The sequence below is a fragment of the Nicotiana sylvestris genome, chromosome 7 (genome assembly GCF_000393655.2).
Source record: "Nicotiana sylvestris chromosome 7, ASM39365v2, whole genome shotgun sequence".
In the NCBI taxonomy this organism is placed as follows: Eukaryota; Viridiplantae; Streptophyta; class Magnoliopsida; order Solanales; family Solanaceae; genus Nicotiana; species Nicotiana sylvestris.
This window is the reverse complement of record NC_091063.1, coordinates 22391489-22411559: the sequence shown is the minus strand read 5'-3', so window position 1 is coordinate 22411559 and position 20071 is coordinate 22391489. Positions and strand designations below refer to the sequence as shown.

Here is a 20071-nt window from a genome sequence, read left to right as displayed (position 1 = left end):
ATAACAAGATTTGTAAAATCCCATAATCCAATTGTCATTATTATTACGAAAGGCTCCTCCTATACCTGCATGTAAATTTGTCCTTTAAAAAGTACCATCAATATTAAGCTTGATAGTGGGGGGGTTTGACCAATGAATGTATATTTTGATTTTTGATTGTTGGAGGGAGGTTTTTCAATAAAGAAGTTATATTCCCATGATTGATAAAGAACTAGATTCACATTAAGATCTAGATCATGGTTGTTCACATTATTACTATTTCTATTTTCCCAAAGGTTCCAAATAGCAAAAGGAAAAATATTTATCCATTGACAATGTTGGTTACTGCCTTGTAGGTTAGAGTTCTTTAGGGTAATTAGCCAATGAGTATCATCATCGGTTTTTTCCAGAATTAATCCAAGATTTAACCAGAAACGAGTAGCTATAGGACAATTAATGAAGATATGAGTGGCATCTTCTGGCCCTTCTTTGCAAATGGGGCATTTGGCATCGATATTGATTTCAATATGGTGGAGGTATGATCTACATGGTATTTTATTGTGTATGCACTGCCAGATAAAGAACTTAATTTTATTAGGGCACTGGAGATTCCAAATCCATTTGTAATCAGCTTCTTTTCTGGATTGATCGAGTAATTTTCTTGTAGGAGCTTATAACACGACTTAGAGGTAAACAAACCACTACTACTCATATCCCAAGTCATATAATTCTTACTACCATTTAAGTCGCTAGGGATAGGGGTGGCTTTAATTTGTTTTAATTAAGGAGCTGGGGAGATCAAATGAGATTTTAAAAAAAAAAATCTCAGTTATCAACATTTATGAGGTGTTGTAGAGTGATACTATAATCCGATAGGTGGTGGGGGCCTTCAATACTATTTCTAAGGCTAGGGGCATTGTGGATCCATCTAGAGATCCAAACATTAATGTTAGATTTTCTGCTAAGTTGCCACAAGGTCCCTTGCATGTAGATTTTTCAACCTTTTATTAGGGTTGCCAGATAAACGAAGAATTTATAGTGATTTTTTTGGGTATATTTACTAGAAATTAATTAAACCTAAGGATTGTTCGGATAATTAATAAGTCTCCATGTTAGGCTAGCGAACATAACCATATTTTTTTTTGAAAGCTGAGCGGATCCCTAGCCCTCCTTCTAATTTATCTTTAGTAACAACCTTCCAATTTACTAAGTGAAGCTTTTTCTTAGTATTAATGATACCCCATATGAAATCTGTTTGTATTTCATCTATTTGACTCAAGATGTTTGCAGGGAGCATGGTATATTGCATTAAATGAGAAAGTATGGAACCAAGACTGGAGGTTGCTAATGTTAACCTACCAACTATGTTTAGAAGATTAGATTTCCAGAGGGAGAGTTTATTACTCATTTTATCAATTACAAATTGAAAATCCTTGGGCTTTGGTTTTTGATTTAAAATGGAAAATCCAAGGCATTTTCCAAACTCAAAGTTTAATTTTATATTGAATAAGTTTGCAAAATAAGAAGTAATATCTGGATGACATTTTTTTTGAGAAGACAAGCCTGGATTTAGCAAAGTTAATAGACAAGCCAGTTTATTTTATAAACAGATTTAGGCAACGCTTAATACAGTTACTCGTTTTCTGATTAGCTTTACCAACTAGGGTTAGATCATACGCAAAGAATAGATGAGAGAAGGAGGATCCCCTAGGGCTAATTCTAACAAGATCCCAGAGCATGGTATCTACTTGATTTTCTATTATTCTAGACATAAGTTCCATACATAATATAAATATGTAAGGAGACATAGGATCTCTTTGGCAAATTCCTCTACTAGGACTGAAGTACTTGGTCTTGGTTCTATTAACTAGAATTCCAATATGGCTTGATGCAATGCATAATAAGTTTGGAAATTTTTGGGGGAAAGTTGAAGAAGATAAAGGTTTTATGGATAAAATCCCATTTCAATTTGTCAAACGCCTTCTCAAGGTCGATTTTCAATAACATATCATATTTTGAGCTATTAGAGATCCGCATATTGTTGATAAGTTCTTGAATAACGATAGCATTATCGCTAGCTCTCCTATTTTTTATAAAACTAGTTTGCGTTGGACTAATTAGGCTAGGAAGAAATTGTTTTAGCCTATTGACAATAAATTTGATAATATTGTAAGTCGTGTTACAAAGACCAATAGGCTTAAAGTTTTTTAGATCAGTAGCATTATTAAATTTGGGTATGAGGCATAAGTAAGTGTTATTAATATCCAAAGGAAAGGATTGAAATTCAAAAACCGTGTGACATAATTTAATAATAGAATCACCAACTATGTTCCAATACCTTTGATAAAAAAAAGAATGAATTCCATCCGGACCAGATGCCTTGAAGGTTTTAAATGAAAAAATTGCACCATCTCTTCCAAAGCTAAAAGTTTATCCAAGATTTCTAAATCAATAACAGGAGCATTATTGTCTTGATTTTTAATAATAGACCTTGGTACAAGTTGAAGTTGGGGTATAAAATATGTATTGAGCCTTTTCAAGAGATTATACTTACCAATAATTGAACATATTTATATTATACGAATGCCTTTAGCAAAATTTCGTTCGTCTTTTTTATCCTTTAAAAATAGTTTTCACAATAGACAAAATTGTAATTTAATTATTCTCCTAATATACAAGATTTTAAAATTAAATAAAATTTTGTTTATTAAATCTTTCCTTATTTGAACTATGTAGAAGCTCATAATATTTAGAAGTATTGAAATTTACTATAAATTAACAACTTTGACATTTCTAGATCCTTTTACCCATAAAAAACAACGTACTTCAAAATTAGAAAAAGAAAAAAATTAATTTGAATTAAACTATTCAAAATGCGTAGGAAGGAAATTGTATCTACTTTCGCCTTTGAAAGATGCTCGTTTCTGACAACCACGCAGCAGCCAAGGATCTCTAGCAAATTTTATTATCAATTTGATTCCTTTGAAATAATTTTTTAGAAAAAAAGTATCCTAAATGTAAATAAACAAGAAAATTATCTCTTTAAGAAGGAACAAAGTTGTCTTTAAAGTATTTAACAATTCCTAATTTATATAAAAAAGAAATATCTTGAGTATAATTACAATTTTTTCTAAAATAAATTATGAAATATACTTTGATTTACATGGTTAAATTCTAATATAAATAAAAAAAGAAGGTAAAAGATACCCTAGAACTCCTACCATAAATAAATGAGAAAAATAGTTTTCAAGAAGGAATCAATTTGTCTTTAATTTCTAAAATCTAGGTAAATAAAAGAGAAAAATATCTTTTCAAGGAGAAATCAATTTTTTTGCCATTCCAAATTCTCGGCAACTTTGCTACTTATCAAACAAAAACTTAAGGATGGTTTATTTACCTTTTTAATTATTCCTAACATTTTATTTTTAAAAAATGTTATGTTTTTATATTGAACATATATATAAATTATTTTTGGAAAGTGTCAAGTTCATATAATTCAATGTAAGAAACGAACCATCCTTGCTTCTTTATAAAATTATAGTTAATGTGTCTTTATCTCCAAAAGTAAGAATATTATAACACAATAATTATTTATGGATGCACATATCTTTTTATAATGTTAATAGATCATAATACTCGTCAATGATGTACTATTTCGTCAAAATATTATACATACAAAAATATAAAGTTGTTTAATAATGAATAATAAATAAAACTATAGCATATTCATGTCTCCTTATATAATTGTGGTATCCTCTTTATTGTTCATTTTTTTAGAATAATACAAGCTTGTTACATTCACTTTAACCTTTTAAGTTGTTTCCTATAAAGAAATTTAGAGATTATTGCTAATACAAATTAACACATTGTGCTTATTTTGAGCTTGTAAACTAAATACAAAGCTCATGTATCGAAATCCAATAAAATATATCAGGACTTTGTGGGGCGACGTTTCTTTTCTTATAGAATTAGTTAAACAAAATTAACATTCATATTTTTAGGAAGTTAACGATTTCCTTTAGTTTAAATTCTATATCAAGATTAATAATATTTATGTGATTTTTATAAAGATTTTGATTGTAATATGGGTACCCGCGCAACGTGCGTACCCTAAGACTCGTTTATTAATAATTACAAATGACTCCAAGGTAATAGCAAATGCGCAAAAGTTTGTTTAGTATATGCAAAAGTTTATTGTTAATTATACACAAATGAAATCCTTCTTAATGAGAAATCAATAAATCTTAGTGGCATGAGTACAATTTTCACTAATAAACAATTCGATTTTTGTTATTTTTCCCACAATCCTAATTTAAAAGAAGAAAAGTATGCGAAAAAGATGAAGCCAAATCGAGAAGCTGAAATATACGGCCCAGATGCAATATCCTCAGCCAAACCCTAAATTGACGGCTCTTATTCAAATGGACTTTTCCCTTTCCGCAAGTTAATCACTCATTGTTAAGCTGCTGTAGAGTGAAGACAACTCTACGCAATTAACATTAATAAATTGTGTCCCAAATTCCCACCCGCCAAAGTGAGTACGAAGAAATAAAACCCATTTCTCCTAAAATTTGCAAAGTAAAATTCCAATTTTTGGTGGAAGCCATGTATATGTACAGAGGTTTGCAGCGGTTTAGAACCTCTGGCTCCTCAATTATTAACCGTCTTACTGTGCCTCAGTTGAAAAGAAAAGCTTCTAATTCTTGGTCTGCTATTCAAGACACTTATTATTCAACAAAGGTACAATCATTCTTTTGAAGTTTTGTTAAAGTTGTTTCTTTTTTCATAAACACATTTAATCACGGAAGTATAATTTTTTTTTTTTTTGTATGATATTATTGGGAAATAGGATATATTCGAGAGGCATAAAGTGGTATTTACAATCTCCACGTCTATAGCATCAGTTGCTACAGCATGGTTCGGTATGTCTATTGTATGTTTTTTTGTCCTCACAGATTTTCATTGACTTGCTTGCCAATTCTTGTTGGAGATTTGGGTATTTATTTCAGTTATGAAATTCTGTATTGTTTTCCATTCTGTATAATGAATTGCCACCTGAAAAGGTTTTGATGTGTAAGAGAATAGTTATTCTTTATCTTATAAGGTGTTATTGACAAAATTCCTTGTACTCATATGCAAAATCAAATCATTTATAGAGAAAATGAAGAAAGAGCTAGAGGGAAGTTTGGAGAGTAATTCATTCTATGCATAATACACACTGCTTGAGCCTCGAGTTATGTACAAAGTATCGCAACTTGCAATGCGTATAACTGTCTGTTTTTGTGGCCAGAATTATCTATTGACTGATCTACCAACTGGAATAGATTGATTAACGAGAAGAACTTCAGCTACTTAATAGTATCAACTACAATGTCTTATTAATTTTAAACAGTAAACGCTAACCGTCCAATGTAAAGTTGCAAGCATAATGCCACCATTATGCTTGCAACTTGAAATGCGTTCTGCTTTCCAACGTGCTCATCTGTTAATTAACTCATATAATTTCTCCATTTCTTGACAAATGAATATATGTCTATTGACTGTATAAACACGGTTAAAATTTTGATTTTTAATAAATCGAGCTGACTGCGAGCATACTTGAGTGTTTTCTCGAATATGCGAGAATGCTGATCCATTGAATATGGCTTAATAATAAGTTTAGATATCCTGCCGATCTGGGAGATTGTTATTTCGCATTAATTGATCAGTTGACTGTTGAGTGAATGAGATTTTAAGGTTGGTTGTCAGACATGCTCATATGACCTATCGATTCGAATATGTAAAAGTAACTTTTTGCCTCCAACTTCATTGTGTCTGGCTTTGCTTTTCTTTGATGGCTTGATGCTTCTCTTATATATTCACAGAGCACCATTCCATTGAAGGTGTCAATTGTGTTTTTTCGCAAGAGTTTCTCCCTTGTCTGCTTATATGATGTGCAGTCTATCTGGGTTCGAACCCTTGGCTATATTGTGAAGTGTTTGGTGAAAAAATTGGATTTTTCTTTAGAATTATATGCTGAGAACATGCTAGAAGTGCATGCACTTAATCTCTTGTTCATTGTATATTTATAATATCTGCTTTCCTTTCCATAGATTCTTTTGGACTTTTGCAGGTTATACTTTACGACACGTTCATCAATCAAGAGTTGACCATCGTCTTGAATCTATAGAGAAAGCTGTAAGTTTTAACTGCAGAATAATGTTGCCTCATGGTTGTTCTTCTAGCTTTTTCTGCTCAAAAGAATAAGATGCATGCTACCCAAGGGGATTTGTTGGAGTGCTATACAGGAAGGAGGGGGTGGGGGAGGGAGAGGTTAGCTTGTGGTGCATAGGTTGTGTAGAGAGGAATGGTCCAGTCTAGACTTTAGAATGGAGTAAATTCTTTTAGATTATACGATAATTTGTTAATGTGGGAGAACACCTCGTATACAAGTGGTATACAAAAAAAGTAAAGAACATACACAGAGATATGATTTTTGTCTAAGAAAGCTACCAAATTACCAATCTGGCAAGAATCTCATGGGTGCACCAAAAGTTAGCCAAAACGCAAAACCGGCTCTGAACCCTACAGATTCAATTTCTACTCCTTCAGAAGTTCTTCCATTCTTTTTCCTCCTAGGTACCCATGTAAGAGCCAAATGAGTTGACATCCCATGCTCTGTGTCTCCTTCCTTCTTCTGAAAACCTAGCTATGCATCAAGTTCTTGACTGTTTATTGTAGCTACGAAGACCTAGCTATGCATCACTGTATTCTAACCAGTTCAACCCACTTACTACCTCACAGTCCAGTTGCAAGTGATCCACATCTTCTCCTGAACATTTGCAGATGAAGCACCAGTTGACACATGTCGTCTTCCTTTCCCTTAGGTTTCAGCTTTTAGAATCGCCCCCTTCTTTGTTATTATGCACGTGAAAAAGCATACTTCTGTGGATATTCTGTGATCCAAATTGATAGATGTAAGAACTTTGTATGCTAATAGCACTTTTCCAGAAAAGATCCGCTTCCCTTTCTGTTCCACTTCCCAGTGTGCTAATATACCCGTCTTTTGTCATGCTTATAGAGTAATTCCATCAAGTTTGAGAATATAACTATCTCCTGTCTTGTAAATTCCTTTTGAACCTCAAGTTCCAAAGAACTCAGGCATGTTCTGCTCTGTAGATGTGATAGATGTAGTCATCTCCTTCTGGCTCGATATGTTAATAGATATATGCGAAGATAACTCTCAGTTTGTCGTTGCCACATTACGTGTGCTTCCAAACACTAGTCAAATTTCCCTTCCCAACGTTAAAACTGATGTTTCTACTGAAGTCTTCTTATCCCCCATGTTGTTCCAAATTAACTTCCTTTAAAGCCTCTCAAACTTTTAGATTTTAATAAACAGTGCATGCATAAGAGACATGTGATATGTTGGGGTTCTCTTTGATGACAGGTACCTCTTTTGCTACCTTGCTAGCCTCTTCTCATCCTTTTCTATTATTGGTCTCAAATTTGCAGTCTTTATGTTATGCTCTAATGGCAACCCTAATAAGTCATCAGTGGTGTCCCATTCTGCAAATAGACACATGTGCTAATTGTGCAATACTGTCTACTTATTCCTACTGGAATAACCTCACACTTCTTTAAATTAAGCCTCTAGTCCTGATATTGCTTGGAATCGCAAAAGCACCTGTTGCAGATATGTTGGTTAAGACATCTCAGCATCACAAAGTACAAAATTTCGTCTGCAAAGAAAAGATGTAAATTGGTTTAGAATAGAGTATTAGTAGCAAATGTGGTGTTAATTGTTGGGATTAATTCTTCGAGAATATGCCCTTACAAATTAATGTAATTAAATACATGAAGTTTGAAAAAAAAATTAGTACCACCTAGAAATATTTGATAATTGAGTGTTCTGTTAAACTTTAAAGTACTTCCTTTATAGCCCAGGGCAATGAGAGCATGTGGCGCAGTTGTGTCTTCTTTGGTTAATGTGTATATAGAGAAAAGAATTGGAATTTGACCTCTCTGTACAACTATAGATATGGAGTCCATTGTTTAAGATTCAATTATTATTAAGCATGGTGTGGAGTACGGACTGGAGTGAATTAGTATTTTATATCTTCCCCAGCTTGTGTACTCACCTCCCTAGCGGCCTAGGGTGCAACTTGCCTCCTAGAAAACCTAGCATAAGTAACTCATCGCTTCTTATAGGAATGTAAGTGCGTGGGCATGCAGAAGTAGTGAGTGGGAGCTGGCCTGGCCAAAGTAATCTGGAAGATACCAATATCAAAGATTTGATCCATCAAGACTATCTCTTTTTCTTTCAATGATCACTTCTTCTTGCTGCTCAATCGCTAATCTTGTTCTCTGTCACCCTGCGACTAGTATTTCTCCATTCATCTGTTTCTAGTTTGTTCTCCTACCTCTCTTGATCCCTCGCTCGTTCTCCAACATCCTCCACCATCGCCACTTGGTTTTTTTTAAACTTCTACAAATTGATTGTACTTATCTATGAAAAAATAAAATAAAAATCCACAAACTAATTATCATAGATTATTGCCCCCATTTCTTTGCATGCTAAAAGAAATACAATACAGGATGTGTGGTAGGTAGATGTCACGAATTTGGCTCTGCTGACTAAAGTAGGAGGAGAGCAGAGGGGCGAGGGGCGGGCCCATGCTCGCACGAGTTATCAAACCTGTGAGATTTGCCGGCTAACCCACAGTTTTTTTTATTATCCCAACTCTAAAAGATATGATTGATTTTCGAGTAGCTGAACATCAATATATGTCATTTCCCTAAGTATCCTTGTGAACATATTATTCAGCTCCAAAACAATCACTGTTTCCTTTTTGATTGGCTAAATAATGTTCTTTTAATAGGTTAGCTTAAGAAAGTTCATTATCTGGACTCTGAAGGTTTGGCTTTGTGTTCGGCAAATGGCAATAGAGTATACCAAGATATGAATACCAAGATTTTAATAGGTTAGCTTAAGAAAGTTTATTATCTGGACTCTGAAGGTTTGGCTTTGTGTTCGGCAAATGGCAATAGAGTATACCAAGATATTAATATTTCATGAACATGGAAAAAGGGCAAAGAAGTGCTAACAAAAGAGAATTTGGGGATGTGGGGCTGGGTGAAACCTAATGGAGGTTATGGGAGAGGTTTCAGAAGCTTCAGCTGGTGTGAGCGGCTGATATGAGCAGAAGTCATTTGGGCCCTCTCACCGTCTCATGTGTTCGAAGCTGCTGATATGAGCAGAAGTCATTTGGGTCCTCACACATGTTCGGTCTTCTTTTAGCAGTTTCCATGGAGCACGTTGGTTTTCTTACGTGCCACGAGCAATTCTTTTGAATTTTGTTAATCCTTTTGTTGTTTATTGCATACTATATGATTTGACCTTTTCTATATGGCAGATGAAGAATAATTATCAAATTGAAGATCCTGAGTTTAAGAAGCTTGTGTCTGGTTCCGTTACTGTTCCAGCTTGTGTTGCAACTGCTGGAACCACACTGATTATCGGGTTTGTGAATTTTTCTTTCTGTTTCAGTTACCTTGTTCTTGCTTTGTTTTCTTTTTTCTTCCCTTTACCCAGCTGGTTAATTACAAGAAAAATGGCCATGCTTCGTGTAGTCTTTGCTGCCTCCATTCTAGTTTTATTTTTTTGGTGTTTTTATTGATGAGTAGTTTTCGTTACTTTCTTATTGTTTTCGGAAAAATGTCGAATTCTATAGTCTGACAAACAGAATCGCTTTCTGAATATCCTCTAATGAGAGCAAAAGAACTTACCTGGGGAAAAGAAGATGGAATTTGTGTTAATTTCTTGTCGTATGATGGTGGTTAATTTCTTGTCTTATGATGGTGAACTGTTGAATTTTTTTGTCTACTTCCTGTACATTTGGTTTTATTAGCCATTACATTACCCAATTTTTACTTGCTGAATGCCTTCTTGTAGCCATTATAAGGTTTGCGTACACTCAACCCTCCCTAGACCCCACTAGTGGGATTACAGTGTGTTGTTGTTGTTGTTTTACTTTCTGAATGCTACTGATGTTGGTGATCCCTCTCCTCCATGAGTAGCTGTAGCCTGTCACGTTTCCTCTCGCCATTTTTTTTTGTGTGTGCGCGCGTGTGTGTATGCTGCTGTTAATTCTTTCTCTGTATAGTTTTCATAACTTGTGGAAAGAAGCTAGAAAATCTTAAGAACTCAAAACCTGCTTCAATACGCCCTTTGATTTGCTTTTTGTGCCTTTGCTTTTAGGTATGGCTTGGGTTGGCGAGGTGGAAAATGGTACGCAAACAGAAAGTTTAGAAGGGAGCAGATGAAACTGTTGGGACAGATAAATTCTAAAAGATGGCCACTCAGGTTTTTACGACGACCACTAATAAGGTCTAAATCGCCAGAAAATCTATTAACTGGTTCAGAAGCATTGCCAAAGGATGCATCTGTTTCCCACCGTTGAGGAGAAATTCCTACCTTTGCTGACGAAATGAGTCCCAATGGCAAAATTTTTTGTTCTGCCGATATTATTACGAGTGCAGATTAGCTGCATAGTATTGCCAAATGTTCATAACCATTCTTGTTTACAACTTCTGTTGGGATTACTCTTTTTTGATTATCAACCAGGCTCACAGTAACTTTATTCATAATCAAAGAGCAATTTCAGACAAGGATGATACATTACACTTGACATAAATCTTAAAGAATGAAAACTAAATACAACCATGTTTGTTTAACTAAGTCAAAGAATGACCAGAAAAACAAATGACTCGCTTATACAATTGGATGAATGAAATAAAACAAGAATCATATAATCACACTCAGTAATCGTAACTAAATAAAAAATTAAGGAAATAATCTAGCATTTAGGTAGATCTGGTGGGGGAGGAGGTAGCCTGGTTGATGGTGTTGGCCCATTCTCAACAACAAATGATGTGGCTAATCCCCAAGGCAAGTGAACATCCAAATGACAATGCATCAACCATACACCTGCAATTTCCAAATTAACAATTAAAACAATAAATCATCAACTAACAACATAATCCCACAAGCAGAGGCGGACCTATGCTATAGTGAGAAGGTTCACCAACACCCGTAAAGTTCGGCAAAAATTTCATGTATTCATGTATATGTCTTTAGAAAATAGTGATATATTAGTAGTTGACACCCTATATACAAAACAAATTTTGGTTGAATCCAGAAGTATACCCCCGATCTTTAAATCGTAGGTTTGCCTCTGTCCGCAAGTGGGGTCTGGGGAAGGTAGGGTGTACGGAGATTTCACCGCTACCTTGTATGTATAAAAAATATATTTCTGATAAACCTTCGGCTCAAGAATATAACTTTCAGTATCAAGCTAATGAATGTGTTATATATGTACCTGGATTATTAGCTCGGAATCTAATGACAGCCCATCCTCCAACTGGAACACCAATAGTGTTACGTTCTTGTGGATTGAAAAGGTTAAATTTTTTCCGATCAACCGCAGGGTTATAATTTCCAAATCCTTGAGCCAAGACATGGAAGTTAAATCCATGCAAGTGAATAGGATGGTTTTCTATCCCAATCAAAGCAGTATTTTGGAACACAATCTGAACTGTGGCATTGAACTTAACTTTCTTCACTTTAGTAGACTTTGTAGTCATTATAATAGCAGGATTCATGCTATTATTAGCATTTGTGTAGTCAAATTTCAGTGGTGGTTGGTTTGGGAAATCAGTGGTGTAAACTCCATTCACATTGTGGAAAAATGCCTCCAACATTGAAATCTTGTCAGGGAATTGGAAAGATGCATTGTTCATACTAGCAGCAAATCTTTGTCCATTTGGGCCTCCACATGTTGCATTTCCTTGTCTATTACAAGCAGTTAGGCCCAGCCCAATAGTAATAAACATGTGCTCATCCACTTTACGAGGTGGAGGGATCCAAAATGGCCCAGTTACAAGCCCAGTTAAATTGGTGAAGAATTTATGGGCTGTTGGTGTGTCATTAAAGGCTGGTAAAATTGGCATTAATGGAGTTGATGTTTGTGCACCTTCATATATAATAATTCCTCTTGTGGTTGTGTTGTCAAATGGTACCCCGGCTGCACTAGCGTAGGGGTTAGCCGCCATGTAGTACGACGCCGGTGCCTGATCGGCCGTCAAGAGGACGTCGGTCGTCTGACCTGGTCCGGTGACGACTACGTCCGTAACGTAAGGATCAGTGTAAGCAGCATCAACCGCGACAACTTTCATTTTATGGTTTGCGATCTTAAAAAAGAGCTGGTTATTGAGTGCAGCATTGATGATACGAAGGAGATATGTTTTCCCATGTTTCACTGTCAGCTTGTATGTTTCTAATAAAAACAAAAATAAAAAAGGAAAATCCAAGTTAGCAAGAAGACAAAATAGAACAAAATCACAAATTAATTAAAAATCTGATTAGTATGTAATTCTTACGATTAACAGAGCAAGGGTAAAGATCTCCCGGCCATCCATTAATGGTGTAAGCATCAGAGTTATTAGGTGCACCACCACTAGCTAGCCCTTCATTCTCCACGTCCACAACATTGGCATTCCACCATTCTCCTGCATTAACAAATCAACATACTTCTTCATTTCCTAGTTTTATAAATAGGTAAATTTCACTACATATATTTGTCAATTCTTGTAGCAGTACGTAACTCAATACATAAGCAAAAATATCTGTATGAGTTACTATTTACTACTCCATCCGTCCCACTTTACGTGATGCGATCCAGAGTGCAAAAGCCAGACGTATCTAATTTTGGGTGTAAATTCATAATTTTCAAGTTTTTTTTTTAAAAAAGAATCACATATTTAGAAACTACATAAAAAATACTATGAATTACAGTAATTAACAATTTAAAATATTTAACTGATACAAAAATAAGTGGTCAAAGAAAAATTTCTTTGACACTCCAAATAGTAATTGCATCACATAAAGTGGAACAAATGAAATACTAAGGACTCGTTTGTCCATAAAATTTTGTATGTTTTTGGAGATTTTTCGAAAATGAGTTTTTCAAAAAAAAAAAAAAATCAATTTTTTGGAAAAACATTTTTTCCTACTCACAAAACTACAATATCTTTTCAAAAAATTAAATGCATGTTCAAACATAATTTCAAATTTCAAATATCATTTTTCAATTTTACTCCAAATACAACAATAATAACAACCCAGTATAATCCCACATGTCAACTTTACTCCAAATGAAGTACTTATTTTTTTTAAAAAAATTATAATTTTTATGTCCAAACGCCAACTAAGTCAAATAAAATTCCTTTGACTCTCCAACTAATAATTGCATCACATAAAGTGGAACAAACGAAATACTATATATCAAGGTAAACTCATAATTATAAATATTTCTAGTCTCATATTTCTATACAATACTAAGAAATTGAAGAATTAATTTGAAGAAGGTAAAATTACCTAAGAGGATAGGGACTTCTCTGTAAGGTTTAGGGAAAGGATAAGAGTTTCCTTTTTTGGGTCGAATAATGAGTGCACCATGAACCGTGGCTCTAAGCCATGAAACATGTGCATGCCACCAAAGAGTCCCTTCTTGACCCGTTACGTTAAACTTGTAGGTGTAGCTATGTCCGGGTCGGATCGGGCACTGGGTCGCAAATTCGGGTCCATCAGCCCACCCACTCAGTAGCTGAAAAACTCCATGCCTGCATTAATCAATTAATTTGCAATAATTAAGTTTTATTTTTCACGTCATTCCATGAATATGTAATGACATTATTTAATAAGCGTTCAACTCCCCTTTGCTTTTACTAATTTTGTTAAACTCTTTTTCTTTAACTAATTGGAGGGTGATAGTGCTGATAGCGATAGTTTCCACAGATATATTAAATAAAGATCACTAACTATCTATATATTAATTATACTACTATTATTGAATATTTGAATTGACTTTTTTTTATGTTAACGTAACGGCATTTTTGTGATTGTTTAGACAAGAAAATCAACTACTTTACACGAGTGTAACATTATGAAACCAAAAAAAAAAGTGGTTTGTTTTATTCTTAGTTTGATTTCTTTCTCTCATTTTTTGTTAACAAACTGCGTGTTTACTTTTTTTTTTTCTATTAAAATATTGAAGGACTTACCAATGAATAGTGAGATTATAAGGTGAAAGGTTGAAGACATGAACAACAAGGGTGTCCCCTTCGTTTACGCGTATGGTTGGACCAGGAAGACTTCCATTTACAGCAGTGATCACTTGTCTACGACAAAGTCTCGTTATAGTACGGTTTTGCACCTATAAAAAACCAATATCATAAAAAAAAATCACAATTAATAAATAGAAGTTCTAGTAAATGTAATTCTCGTTTGCCACTTTTCATAACTATTTAAATTAGACGAGGTGCAACAAGTAGAACAAATAGTTCCACTCGATATGCATGTGTATGTGTGCGCGCGGAGTATTTAGTAGGAGTAGTATGTATATTGAAAATGCAATAGGATATACTATAGTTTAAAGTAGGGTTTAAGCTAAGAGTTCAAGAGAAAATGAATTGCTATACGCATTTCTTCCAGAATTTGAAGTTTATGAGTTCGTACAGTAACCTCAAGATAAAGTACTATAAAAATAACTGGGTCCACAGTAAATATTATATATATATATATATATATATATATATATATATATATGCGGGGGTCTAGGAGGAACTGGAGTTTTGGAACAATGGTGGAGTTGTCTCCGTGTGACCTATAGGTCACTGGTTCAAGCTGTGGAATCAGTCACTAATTCTTGCATTAACGTATGCTGCCTACCTTACACCCCTTAATTGGTGGCAGCCTTTTCCGGCGGATCTTGCGTGAACGCGAGATTGCTTTGTGCACCGAACTTCATATATGGTCTAGGAAAAAGCTATTGAATTCATACGAATCCATAACCGGCCCTCTAGATCCGCCCCAAAATTAAACAAGGTAATGTTCTATGAAGAGTTGACGAGCTAGCTATTTTGCATGGGAAATAAAGAAGATAATTACTACGTACATGAAAAGAATGCTCAACAACTGCAGCTGAAGCCAATGAGGAGTAAGAAGCTAGAAGAGCTATTATAGTGCAAACAAACAAGAAAACCTGATGATGCGCCATTTGATTTTAAAAAAAAAGAAATATACTACAATTCAATTGTAAGGCTAGAACTTGAAGAATTTGGTGAAGAGAAAATGAGAAATGAATGCCTTTATATAAGGAGGAGTTTGTACACCTACAAAAGCCACAGGCGGCAGTATTTTCTAATTAAGAAATGTACGTAATACAATTATTTGTTTTCTTCTTCATTATTTCTTCTTCTTTTTGTGGAATTGTTTATCCTATGTCTTAGCTAGCTAAATTTTACGTATTTCATCTCAGTTTCCTAATCTCGCTTTCCATATGTAGTCTTGATTTATCTAATTATTTGCCAAACTTTTCCACGATTGCGTGAAAGACTTTGTTTAAGGCAAAGTGATGCAATTGAAAAATGTGTTTTGAAAATTATTTGTAGATAATTAATAATTTCGCAAAGGTTCGTTATAGAACAGCTTGAGTTGGCCATCAAATAAGTACTAAACTGAATAAGACTTTATAGCTTATAGACATATAATTTAAAGGATTTTTCTTGTATTGAGGAACATCATTTAACTGTTTCGTCTATTAATTTGTTTTTCTAAGTTTTTTTCCTCGGTCGTTTCTTAGGCTTCTTTTATTTAGATTAGGTAGCTTCAATTGTCGTTAAGTAGTTGAGGTTATATTGACATTTGTAACTAGCTAGCATTCTACGTATTCTTTTCTGTTATCGATCTTTTGTTGCTAATAGAGGCGCAGGGACTTTTACTCAGTCCAGACTAACTTAATATAATTTTTTTTATTGAAGTAAGTGTTATTCACTCTGTTGCTTACAAATGCTTCATTATGCTTAGTCTGCGTCATTTGATATATATATAATCCAGTGGCATAAACAGAAGGGGTTAAATCAGGGCTGCTCAATGAATTTTGTGGCCTAAAGCCAAAATATATTAAAAGGCCCTTAAATTTTCATAAACTCCATATTATAGTGAGACATAAAAGAAACCTACGTGACTTTGATCTAGTGGTAAGAGTGAAACACGTGATGAGATTAGGCTCACATCACGATTTCGAACTCTCTCGTGGACAATAGCATGGTATTTAAGTAAAAAAGGGCAGATGAGCAGACTCATTATCCATCGATTTGAATTTTGTGCCGCTGCCCTCAAGAATTTCTTAGCTAAAAAATATGAGACATATATAAAAGAACTTGCTTTATGATATATGGATCAAACAAATATGACAAAAAGAAATAGCTAACTCAGAGAATGCGAGTTGAAATTAAAGAGTGAAATCGTCAAAAACATGAAGAAAAAAAGTGTACATAAAAAAATTTAGAATTGATGGGAAGGTAAATAAATCGTTTAATTTAATAAGACAGGAAATTTGTAATTATTTACTCACTTAGTCATACAACCTCAGGCAAATTTTAAAAAATATAAAAAATTGAAATCTTTTGTTAATAATAATTATATAAATTATATGTTATATGTAATACTAATATACTAATAGTATTTTATAATTTTGGGGCCCTTAATATTTGGGGGCTAAGGTAAGGGCTTCATCTGGCCGCCCCTGGGTTAAATAGAAATGAAATATTATATATATGTTAACAGTTAAAGTACATTATTCATCCTCGTATGAATATGGCAATTTTCTTGATTAAGGTAATCAAACTTTGTATGAATATTATCCCATTTCACACGTACCAACCAACTAATGACAAGCTTTAATTATTAATTGGAAAATAGGACTTTGATACCAGTAAGTTATCGATGGGGTTTACAAGTTACAGCCTAGTACTTAGCTAATTAGATTACTTGGTCAGGGACTACGTACATTTGACAGTAATTAATTTTTTCCTAACACATTTGACAATTTGTATTAGCAATACTTCACATTCTGCGTCGTTGTTCTTTTTTTTTTTTTTCCTCACGAAGGGAGAGATGCCATTATACTGGAATATTTGCTTGTATTCGATGTTTACATCTAAATCACATAATTTAATTTTAGCAGTTTCAAATTAAAATAAGAATATATATTAGTTAGTTGATTTGGAGTAAAAATCGAATATGGATAAGTTCTTACGATATTTTAAATATAGGGCTTGTGAATATACTTGTAAGGCCCTTAATGAATGTTAATCTCGTCGCTAACAAATCCATGTATTTTGCATTTCATGCAACTAATCATATATCCAAACTATACTTTATAAATGCATATTCAGTGCATAATTATATTCCTGAAACGCATTATTCACTGCACTAGACAATTTCTATGTTTTGTCAATCTTTTTAATTAGAACTAGTCATCATCTGATGTGCAAACGCAAACTACCTGGTGTGGACTCCACCGTTCTAGAATGAAAGATAAATTATTATATGGTTGATGGATGGTCAAATCATATGCCCACGGGAATGACCGTAAAAAAATATTTTATGTTTTGGAACATACAAAAATATTTAGTATATAATATTGATTATGATTTTCATTCAAAATTTAAACTTTGACGTGGTATTTTTTTCTACTCATAATATTATAAATGATAAGCGGGAATAATATTATTTATATATTTTATTTACAGTAAAAGGTGGTTTCTTAGTTGACATCTTCAAGTATGTCACAACCAAATTTTAATTAATTCTATTTGATCGTAATCTTCTCTTCAAATATCTTAATTAGAAGACTTTGAATATTGAATAGTAGGATTAAGGATAGGGACCAGTTCTTGTTATATATGTTTTGTTTTTTCAACAATTGTAGAGGGAGTAGGAAGATAGTTGAAGTATCAAAACCAGCTTGCTTCTACTTCTCAACCAATCACATTTTTCTTTTATTTGAGACGGAAAAACTATACATTTGAGACTAAAAAAATAGACAGCTAGCGGGGAAGGAGGATAATAATACTAATAAAAATAACTCAGAAAATCTCTTTCTAAATTTCACTTCCTTCCAACGATACTCAACGAAGAGATCTATGCCAACATCATCCTAGCTTTTATCTTCAGCTATGTTCAGCGGACTTTTCAAAATATTATCGTATTTTTGTTAGATTCTTCAAAAATATACTATTTTTGACAGATCCGATACATATCTGACGATATTTTCGAAAAGTCCGGACAAGGTAAATCTTCAGCAATTTACAAAGTCAGCCAAAATCATAATATATAGTAATAAGCATATAAAATAGTGAATATAATTGTGTTTAATCACTTATCCATAAGGGTGCTAATTAAGGAAAAATGACATGCATGGTGTTACACGTATTTCTGGTAAATATCTACTTGTGTTACTTGCTTTCTTAGAGAATTTATCCTTCATCAACTTGTAGAAATACATGATAGTGAAGAAAAGAAGCATCAAAAGACAAAAAATTAGGACTAAAATAGAAAAATAATTATTCAGTCACTTAATTAAGTAACATTTTCTGTGATCTTTATCAACAAATTGAAAGTACTTTTTTTTAATTAAACATATAACCCTAATGATAAAAAGTTCCCCCACCCCCCACCCCAAAATTTTAGGGGCATAAAACATGTGCTTTATTGGCTTTACCCAATAGCCGGCGTTTATAAACTTCAATTCTTATTTGATTGAGTGTCAATTGCCACTACTGAATTGAAAATGCAAGGTTTTCGTTATTTGCTTGAGATATAATGATAGAAACGTTTGAGAGAGGTAGCTAGCCTAGTTCGTTATGTGTTTGGTAGACGCCTTACCAAAATAAAAGAGTCAAATTGGATTTCGATGAAGACTGGTCATGACTTGCTTGGGATTTAAGTTACTCTATTTTTGTGTTTGTTAATTAATTAGTGTGTTTTGGTGTGTGTTCGTTAGGGTGGGGGAAGGGCTGAGAAAGACAGAGATAACTAATGTAATTAATTCCGTAAAATAATAGAGACAAGAAAATATGATTAGTTTGCTTGTCATTTTCCCCATGCATGGATCTCTAAGTTATATGTATTTCGTTGTGCCAAATCGATTTGAAAATTTATTTTGGGTTTAAATCATGCTTTCGACTGTCTACTGTCTAGTTAGTCTTAATTTATTTAGACTTTTGAAATAAAAACTTAATCAGTCGCTATTTCATAATACTTTTTCTTTGAATTTATAAATTGTCTAATACTATTTTTTTTCTAAATTTTGAAGATTTCTAGGTACTTACCTCGCCATTGAGGGCTACTATTTCACGTGTTGGTTTCTAGATTCACCAAATAGAAATGTTGTACATTAAGAGGCGGAGCCAAAATTTCAAGCTCATGAGTTCGGAAGTTTAATAGCCTTAAGTTACTAGGCTCTAAATTAATAATTTATACATATTCAATAAATTTTTTAACAGTTCGAACCAAAGCTACTAGGTTCGACCGAACCCGCTCTCGACACTCTAGCTCCGCCCCTATATGTACATTGCTTCATCAGAATTTTTAGTAATGTATTGTAATTGGGGAGTCTTTAAAGAGAAATTTGACAGATCTAGCTCTTCGAATGAATTGTCTAACAGTAAAGAAATTGAAACCTCGTCCATATTTATCATATCTTTTCGAAATCTTTTTTCACTCAATTTTTTTACAAAATGCTGCGAGCCAACCGGGGAGAAATGAGTTGGGCTAATATTTTTCAGGCCCTTTCAAGTGAAGGTCGGTGTCGAGTTGGGCTGAATCGTTGAATTCTCGTAAAAATAGCACGGTATAGCCAGTTTTCGGACTGGTCATTCAAAGATAGCCAGCATTTACGAAGTCAATGAAAAATAACCACTATTTTGTTGCAATAGAGACCGATCCAGCATAATATACTGGAGTTCGGTGCACCTGTGTATGAACTCCAGCATATTATGCTGGACCGGTATACTTTGCTGACTCCAATATAATATACTGGAGACTGGAGCACCGGTGCTCCAAACTCCAGTATATTATACTGGACAATTATACTTGCTGGAACTCCAGTATATTATGCTGGAGTTCTAGTGTACTTATGCTGGAACTCCATCATATTATGCTGGAGTTCCAGCATACTTTATAATATACTGGCGTATTTTCCGG

At 33.8% G+C, this 20071-nt stretch overlaps 2 protein-coding genes across 2 annotated transcripts; one reads left to right on the top strand and one right to left on the bottom strand.

The window, feature by feature from the left end:
- Positions 1 to 4350: 4350 nt before the first annotated feature.
- Positions 4351 to 10629, top strand: LOC104213165 (uncharacterized). The gene is made up of 5 exons (XM_009762606.2): positions 4351 to 4719; positions 4829 to 4901; positions 6092 to 6156; positions 9375 to 9481; positions 10220 to 10629. The coding sequence occupies exons 1-5, from the start codon at positions 4585 to 4587 to the stop codon at positions 10419 to 10421; spliced, it is 582 nt and encodes a 193-aa protein (XP_009760908.1). The 5' UTR covers positions 4351 to 4584; the 3' UTR covers positions 10422 to 10629.
- Positions 10630 to 10729: 100 nt separating this feature from the next.
- Positions 10730 to 15129, bottom strand: LOC104213167 (laccase-7-like). Its single transcript, XM_009762607.2, has 6 exons — positions 14976 to 15129; positions 14083 to 14234; positions 13397 to 13641; positions 12400 to 12528; positions 11340 to 12296; positions 10730 to 10948 (listed from the first exon to the last, which is right to left on the bottom strand). Exons 1-6 carry the CDS (start codon positions 15075 to 15077, stop codon positions 10818 to 10820), a joined length of 1716 nt encoding a protein of 571 aa, XP_009760909.1. The 5' UTR covers positions 15078 to 15129; the 3' UTR covers positions 10730 to 10817.
- Between the last annotated feature and the right edge of the window lie 4942 nt (positions 15130 to 20071).

Bases quoted from the DNA above. Each gene is read 5' to 3' on its own strand.
- LOC104213165 (XM_009762606.2), top strand. From the start codon at position 4,585: ATGTATATGTACAGAGGTTTGCAGCGGTTTAGAACCTCTGGCTCCTCA. The intron at 4,720-4,828 runs GTACAATCATTC...ATTGGGAAATAG, and splicing joins ACACTTATTATTCAACAAAG to GATATATTCGAGAGGCATAA. The intron at 4,902-6,091 runs GTATGTCTATTG...GGACTTTTGCAG, and splicing joins AGTTGCTACAGCATGGTTCG to GTTATACTTTACGACACGTT.
- LOC104213167 (XM_009762607.2), bottom strand. From the start codon at position 15,077: ATGGCGCATCATCAGGTTTTCTTGTTTGTTTGCACTATAATAGCTCTT. The intron at 12,529-13,396 runs GTAATTTTACCT...TTGTTAATGCAG, and splicing joins AGAAGTCCCTATCCTCTTAG to GAGAATGGTGGAATGCCAAT. The intron at 12,297-12,399 runs GTAAGAATTACA...TGTTTTTATTAG, and splicing joins TTACCCTTGCTCTGTTAATC to AAACATACAAGCTGACAGTG.